This window comes from Rousettus aegyptiacus, unplaced genomic scaffold (assembly GCF_014176215.1).
Source record: "Rousettus aegyptiacus isolate mRouAeg1 unplaced genomic scaffold, mRouAeg1.p scaffold_m13_p_17, whole genome shotgun sequence".
Lineage (NCBI taxonomy): Eukaryota > Metazoa > Chordata > Mammalia > Chiroptera > Pteropodidae > Rousettus > Rousettus aegyptiacus.
The window spans coordinates 1,892,338-1,900,620 of NW_023416292.1; the positions used below are offsets into that span (position 1 = coordinate 1,892,338).

Below are 8,283 nucleotides of genomic sequence, written 5' to 3' on the forward strand. Positions count from 1 at the left end.
TTCACTTCCGCTTCCGGTTTTGTTCCGGAAGTAGCTCTCTGAGGTAGCGTGCAGTATAGTGTGGTCTTTGTCAGCTTCCACAATGGCGTACCGTGGCCAGGGCCAAAAAGTGCAGAAGGTGATGGTGCAGCCCATCGTATCCTACGCAAGATGTCAGGACCTCTAGGTTCGGGCCAGAAAAGGGGAGCTAAGGCGCAAACAGGCCCAAGGGAGCGGAGTGTGGATCTACGTCCCGTGAGCCCCCGGGGCGCCAAAGACCGGGAGAAAGCGCGGGACATTGAGCAAGCGGGGAAGGGGGGAGGCGGGCTTGAGCAGACCCCTGCCGAGGAAATGCGGGAGGGAGCGGGAGGGAACACCCTTCATTAGGTACTGAATGCAAGCAGGGAGTTTGGATGTCAGGCGGGAGGAAGATGGCGATGCCGAGAAAACTCCAAGAGAATCAGAGAAGAGATGCCTCAGGAGTTTTTAAGGAACCCCTAATGGGTGCCTAGTTGGGCCCTTTTCGTAGCGTAGGCACTAGACCTTGCGTTCCGAAAACGAAGGTGCGATGTGGGTAGGATTGGCTAGTTTCAGGGAGCACAGTTTATGCGTGTACTTTTTTCCTTAACCATTGGTGCAGAACCTCATCTTCAGATATTTGCAAAATGTACGTAAGTTGTTTGTTGTTTTTTCGTAATTTTTAAGTAAAAGGTGAATTTATTTGGCTCTTTCGTTATCCTGTCTGATCATTGTTTCTAGAGTTAAAAATAGATGAAATTGTAGGTTTTGGAAGTGATGCCGGCCTGGTGGACTGTCGCCCGAGTGGGGACTCAAGTCCTACAGGAGCGGGCCCTTGACTGGGCAGGAAAGAATTCAGGCGAAATATGATTGAGGCTCAAGATCACAAGAATATTAACTTAGTCCTAATATAGCATTTATTAAGTGAGAATGTTTCTTGGCAAGTACTACTTTTGGTTACCAATTCCAAGGTATGAGTCAAATGATTAAAACTCTTGGATCTTTTTTTTTTTTTAAGTTTTTTTAGGAGCCTTATTTCTCTGCTGTTTTGTCAAAGTGGCTTTTGTGTACCTATTTTTTAACATATCTATTTTTATGATTATTTCAGAGATCTCGGATTCAGGTGTGGCTTTATGAACAAGTGAATATGCGGATAGAAGGATGTATCATTGTGAGTACCCAGGACATTTGATCTCAGAGCAGTTTGCTTTAGAAAAAGATCTCACAAAAAGTGGCCTGCCAGAACAGTGTACAAAAGTTAAAAGACCCAACCCAAGGAAAGTTTTTTAGGGCCCATTGTCCTTTGTCTCATTGTTCTGTTTGATAGGGATTGGGTATTTCATAAAATAGAAGGAAAATTGGTTTTCGAAAACTAAACAACAATGTTAGTATTTGAAAGAGGGGACAAAAAATAAAATTAGGGAGGGATGAGGATTAACGGATTATTAGTTTTGGACCAGGTGATACCTGATAAGAGCTGGGAGGGGTTAGTTAAGTAAGCCTTCCAGGATGGGAGGATACCCTAAATGTTTTCAAGGAAGATGAAATACGACTGAAAGTATTATGTTAGGATACTTTGGTATGCCTTTGGACATCATCGATTTCCTTAGTAATCGCACCTTCCCTGGTTACTGGAGGAAAATGAATGGTGGCTAGTAGAGATAGTGTTTTGTGAGGAACATGGGAAAAACAGTGGCAGAAAAAGTTAATTCATATGTAAACACACACTATATTGGGCAGGTTATAAAGGATAGGGAGAGTGGCTCTTTGGCATAGCTAATGAAACCTTAAGTCCAAAAGATTCCAGAAGTAATTTGGAATGCATTCTGGCTTGCTTCGTTATTTAAAAAGAGTCTGAGTGGGTGATGGTGTTTTCAGCAGAAAGATCAGTGGAGGGGTGAATTTCTGAAGTTAATTGGCATTTCTGTAGACAGGTATATTTAGAATGTGATCTTACTTGAAGATGACAGTGAATGGCTTGTTTTTCTAGGGTTTTGATGAGTATATGAACCTCGTATTAGATGATGCAGAAGAGATTCATTCTAAAACAAAGTCAAGAAAACAGTTGGGTAAGAATATAGATGGTCTTAACAGAATTTTAGAAATTTAGGAAGTTTTACTCACTTTATGTTTAGTTTGCACTTGAGAAGTTATTGTTTTTGGGGGAGTACACTTTTGAAATTATCCTCTGTCACTTATTCCTTACCCTACTCCATTTCTACTTTTGTCTCTTCACTCAGACAGTTCCCACCGAGGTCACCAAAAACTAATGATATTAAATGTAATGGTCAGTATTAGTCCTCATTTTACTAAACTCTTAACATTATTTGGCACTATTGGCCACTCCCTTAAAAAACTTTGTTCCCTTGGCTCTGTAATACTATACCGAGGTTTTCATTTTCCATATGTAGTTATTCCATTTCAGATTTTCATAAAATCTTCGGGACCCAAACATTAAGTGTTTGAATTGCTCAAGGCTTGGTTGTAGGCCCTCCTGTCACTCAATATTATTTTCTTAGGCACTCAAGACCACACTTTCAGTTACCATCTAGATACAGTCATGTGCCTCATAACGACATTTCATTTAACAATGGACCGTGTATACCATGATGGTATGCCAAGTGTGTAGTGGGCTATACCTTCTAGGTTTGTGTAAGTGCACTCACTGTGTTTGCACAACTATGAAATTGCTTGATGATGCAGATCTCAGAACATGTTCCTCTTGTTAAGTGGTACATGACTGTATTGACTCTCAAATTTATGTCTAGCTTTAGATTTTTCTAAGCCTGTTTAACATCTCTCCTTGAGTGTCCCACTGCTCCGCAAAGTTAGCATATCTGAAATCAAACTCAGTTCCCACCCCTCACACTTTTAGAGCTATTTTAGTGTTCCCTTACTGAATGGCACCAATTTCTTTTGGTTTACTAATTGATTTCTCTACAAGTACCTCATCCCCCTCCAGTTTACTCTGCAGGCTGCAGTCCTCTTCTAAAAACACAAGTCTGACCTTGTCCCTTTGCTTGATAGCCTTCGATGGCTTCCTGCTGCTCATAGGATAAGAAAATCGTTAATGTATTCTGCAAGATTCTTCATGATTTGGCCTTGAGCCTATACAAGATGATGTGGAAAGTATATTCTGAGAATTATGTTTTGCTGTGTAACTTCCTGCTTAGGCTATTCTTGTGAAAGCTTGGATTTTTTAAATATAAACATGTCTTGCCAGAAAGGGCAAACGAGTCTTATTGACATATATATAAATTATTTGCAAAATTTCGAATTCCTGTAGTAGTGTCTTATAGATATTGTAGAAAAGATTAATATTGCCTATTGTAGAAGTCTGGGAAAGTAAAATAAGCAATCACTATTGGGATTGATTATCATTTCTCAAACTATTTGCTGAACACCAGTCTTCCTGAAGATATTTATAGATATCTTCAGGCAAAAAGTATTCTCTGCTTGAATAAGTTTAGGAAATGTTGGGTAAAACTTAAACAGGTCTGTGTATTGAAGGATGAATCTTTAACATACTAAGTTCTAAGAATGGGGTTTTAGTATGCTACATTTCCTAAATTTGATGTACAACTCATTTCCCAACTTCTACAAACTCAGAGCATCAGGAAATGGGGTAGACCTATTTAGTTGACTTAGTCTGCAGAAATTGTACTTTTTCACAAAATAACTTCTCAACCTTCATTAATTTCTTGTTAAAAGAGTGCATATGCTCTAATATCCACAGCCTTTAAATATACGGATATTTGAAAATGTTCATATACAAGAGAAAGTATTTTCAAAATTGTTCAAGAATGATTGAAATTTTGAGGCTTAAAAGTTGTCTGAATGGCTATTAATAGCTTTTTAAAAAAATTTTGTGTTGCAGGTCGGATCATGCTAAAAGGAGATAATATTACTCTGCTCCAAAGTGTCTCCAACTAGAAATGACTGATGAAGTGAAAAATTGTTGAGAAGGCAATAGAGTTTGTGTTTTTTAGGTGTGGTTTGTTCACGAACATTTATTCGTATTGCTTTGATTTCCCTTATGTTACTAGCAGATAACAATAAATGCTGTGGGATTGTTTTTATTAAAAATTTTACATTGTTTCCTTCTTTCCAGTGGTAGAGGCCTTTTACACAGTGCCACCATCAGTTGTTGGTATTTTAAAGTTTTCTGAGGGGTGGCGGCTGGCCCCTGGGCATTTGCTTTTCACAGATTTCTTAAGACAAAGAACAGGAATTCTGTCTGACAGGTAAGCTTCTGATGTCGGGTGGTGGAAAATGGTAGTGTTGACAGAAATAAAGGCTATTAGAGTAATATATGTCTTCATCATCAATTCTAATTCTGGATGCTGGAACACTAGAGTTTCTAACCACTGTAGGTTGGAGACATAGTTTCAGTATTTGCTTAGCATTTTCATAGTTACTGCTTGAGGTTTTTGTGAATTCTTTTATCACCAAGATCAGAATGTGAGACGTATTTAGGTATAGCAAAGAATGGAATGCTCTAAATGTACATTAAAAATGAGCTCTGTTAAGAGTTAACAAGATGGAGACTATGAGATTGGTAAACTGAAAAAAAGACTACAAGTAGCACTCACTGGGAAGTTAGGGGAAAAATAGTATGTTAGTTGGAGAAACACCTATCTTTTATTCTTATCTCTAAGAATTTTCATTCTCCCCCAATAATTGCTTATATTTCCTAATTGAATTTTGTGGACAAATTTCTCCTCCCCCAATATCTCAGGGTCGTTCTAGTTAGAATTCTTTTAGTTACTGAACATCTATCTACTGTTAAGATAGGCACAAAGTTGAATAAATACAGTGAAACAGACTGTCATACAAATAGCTTCAATGTCATATGCTAAGTGCTATTTAAATTGGATCTTGAAAGATGAGAAAGGCCTACCTTAAATTATGTTAATGGGCAGTATTCAGTGTGGGAGAGGAAGGACTAAGATGTCCATTTCCTGCTTTTCCAAATGCCTATGAGGAAGATAAAAGACTTCTTTAAACTGAATAAAAAACCATTTGTGAGAAAGAGATTTGTAGGTGGTGTAGAAATCAGTTCAACTTAGAACTTGGCATTCTAGCTTTTCCACTCCAATTTGAACTTGTGCTTTTTTTGGTAGTATTTTGAAATAAAAGGCTGCTTTAGCTCTCAACATTTGAGTTTGAAATTCATTGAACCTGCTATAGCATGCAAAGAAAACAGTGGGCAGCAGAGGGAGTTGCAGCCCTGAGATTGCTTCAGCCTTTTTGGTGAAAAGCTTTTTCAGAACAGAGCAAAGACTGCAGCTTTCTTGGCTCCAAAATAGCTAGGAAGAAGTATAAAAGCTGGAGCAGTATAATTCCTGAGAAAACCTGCTGGCTGCTGCTCCCATTTGCCTGTGTGGCCTTTCTGACCTGGCTGCCCTATGTAAGCAAAACTGCCTGCTGTGGCTTATTCTGAATGGATCAAGATATGGAAGGTTCTATTTTTGACAGAGCAAATGATAGTGAGAAATAAAGTACAGTTGGAACTCTAACAATTGAGTTCTGTATTTAGAAATCTTTACTTGCTTTTGTGCTCTACCAGAGCCTGTGGTGTTTGCCTTTTAAATTGTACTTTTTCACAATCTAGATTTTTTCATCAACCAGAATTTGTATTACAGGAGGCATTACACTCTGCTTCATTAAGGTTATTAAAACATACTGCTGGGGAGTTGCTCTCATTGGCAGCTCTTGGTATATGGAATGGCTACTGGTTTCTGAGGGTGTTGTGCTAACCACCCACTAACACTCTTACACATTCTTGAAAAGTGTAGGGGAGGAAAACATCAGACTCTAAAAAAGTACTGATGCAGGCTCGATGTTCTAGTAGATAGGACATGAAGATAAGAATAGTTTGAAAACCCTAGGATTTTGTGTTTGTAGGTACCAACTATATCACATATGTCAGTTTCAGGATTAGAGAGTATATATCTAATTTGGGTAAGGCATGACTGGCCAGGAAGTGTCATGGGCACTAGGATAAGCCTAATAGGCAGTATCTAATGTTAACTGAGTGAGTGACACAGGAGCTTTTCCTTAATTAATTATTCCTTTTAGAACTAATCGTAACCAGCTACTCACGGTGTGCTTTTTGGGAGATGAGATGCTAGGTAAAACTTTAAGTGGCATAAGAAGTCTATTAGTACTTAGAGTTTAATTTTAATTATAAAGTTATATCTAATGGACTTTTTAAAAACTGAATTTAAAAATATTGGCTTAGTACATGGCTATGATCAAAACAGCTCAGAAAGATACACACTAGAAAACAAAAGTCCCTCCTTTACCTGTCAGTATTGTATTCTCCATAGATAGCCACTAGTAAAAGTTAGATGCTTATCTTTCTAAACTCCACAATATGTATAATTTCATGTTTCTCGTTTTGGTATTTTTACTTTAAAATAATTTCAGTAGAATACACATACTAGTTACTGTCTTACCTATATTTAAGTGTACAGCTCAGTGGGAGTATATTCACATTGTTGTGCAACTATTCTCTAAGACTTTTTCATCTTGCAAAACAGAAACTGTACCCATTAAACAATAACTTCGCATCCCTCCCTTCCTCAGTCCCTGGAAACCACCATTCTATTTTCTGTTTGGGAATTTGACTGCCCTAGATACCTCATAAAAGATTAATACTTAATCTTTTTGTGTCTGGCTTATTTCACTTAGCATAATGTCCTCAAGGGTCATCCATGTTGTAGAATGTCAATTTCCTTTCTTTTTAAGGCTAAATAATATTCTGTTGTATGTATGTGTATCACATTTTGTTTATACATTGTTGATAGACACTTGGGGTTGCTTCCACCTCTTGGCTATTGTGAATAAATATTGCTATGAACATGGATATACAAATATCTCTTCAAGACCCTGCTTTCAGTTGTTTTGAGTATATGCCTAGAAGTTTTTGAAGAACTATCTTACTGTTTTATGTAGCAGCTACAACATTTTACATTCTACCAACAGTGCACAAGGGTTCCAGTTTCTCCACATCCTCGGCAAAACTTATTTTCTATTTTTGATAGCACCCATCCTAGTGGTTGTGAGGTACTACCTCATTGTAGTTTTGATTTGCTTTCCAATAACAATTAATGATATTGAGGATCTTTTCATATATTTATTGGTCATTTGTATACCTTTAGGAAAATGTCTTTTTAAACATTTCAAAAAATTTTTTTTTGGTTGAGTTGAAGTTCTTTACATATTCTGGATATTAAACCTCTTAGATGATACTTTCTCCCATTTCGTGGGTTACCTTTTCTGTTGATTATGTCTTTCAATGCACAGGAGTTTTTAATTTTGATGTAATTCAGTATATATTTTTACTTTTGTTGCATATGCTTTGGGTGTCATAGCTATTTTTATTTATGTAGACATACTCTCTACAGTTTGACTCTTAATCAGCAAAACTTGGACATACTAAACAACTCAGATTTATTCTTAAGTAGAAACCCCGATATTTTAGGCTGGCTTTTTTTTTTTTTTTTTTTGCTGTTATGTTTTGTGGTAACATATCTGTTTTTATCCATTTAAATGTTGTGTAAGATGAATTGTTAGAAATGGAATTGCTAGATCAAAGGATATGCACATTAAAAATAATTCTATAGCTACTTTTGAATTGCCTTCCAAAGTACATAGGAGAAAGTTGTTTTCCTCATATAAGCCAACTATCAGGTATCAATTGTAATGAAACAGGCTTATTGTGAGGTTACTATGAAATAATAACAACCAACATTGTAAGGAAGCCAGTGTAGAAAAATGGAAAATATTTGGTCTTTGATGACTTTTGAACCACTAAATTAATCAACTTTGGACCATGCCTACTACCAAACTTGTTATACGAGAGAATACATTTCCTGTTAGGGATTTTTTGTTACTTAAAACTAAAGCATTGTAACTGAGAACAGTGTCAGAACAGGCGTGCTTGTCTTCAGTACCTCTTAAGCTTGGAAGGGGATTAGTTCAGTGAATTATTAAATGCCATGGTTGAGAAAGTTTGCAGTTGAAGGAATAATCTTGGACTTTATAGAGGAATACAAATGAAATGATGTGACTGATTTTATTCACTAAAACAGTAAATTTTACTTCCTTTCCTAGTTAAGAAAATAATTCCTGAGAAAGATGATCTTAGATCATCATTCCATGTCCATAGAAACCACTATCTCTGGAGTATTAACAGATTAACCTTGTCCCCAGGGCCATCCTGAGTTAGAGATGTTTTGCTAAATTGGGAAATTGCAGAGGGGAACTGGGGGAATAAAC

At 37.0% G+C, this 8,283-nt stretch overlaps 1 protein-coding gene across 1 annotated transcript; it reads left to right on the forward strand.

Moving 5' to 3' along the window:
- On the forward strand, positions 1-4,100 carry SNRPE (small nuclear ribonucleoprotein polypeptide E). The gene is made up of 5 exons (XM_016139845.2): positions 1-136; positions 620-646; positions 1,106-1,168; positions 1,988-2,066; positions 3,875-4,100. The coding sequence occupies exons 1-5, from the start codon at positions 83-85 to the stop codon at positions 3,928-3,930; spliced, it is 279 nt and encodes a 92-aa protein (XP_015995331.1). The 5' UTR covers positions 1-82; the 3' UTR covers positions 3,931-4,100.
- Positions 4,101-8,283: the final 4,183 nt, after the last annotated feature.

Excerpts from the sequence above, each read along its gene's own strand:
- SNRPE (XM_016139845.2), top strand. The coding sequence starts at position 83 with ATGGCGTACCGTGGCCAGGGCCAAAAAGTGCAGAAGGTGATGGTGCAG. Across the intron at positions 137-619 it reads AGGTGATGGTGCAGCCCATC|AACCTCATCTTCAGATATTT; the intron begins GTATCCTACGCA and ends CCATTGGTGCAG. Across the intron at positions 647-1,105 it reads TCTTCAGATATTTGCAAAAT|AGATCTCGGATTCAGGTGTG; the intron begins GTACGTAAGTTG and ends TGATTATTTCAG.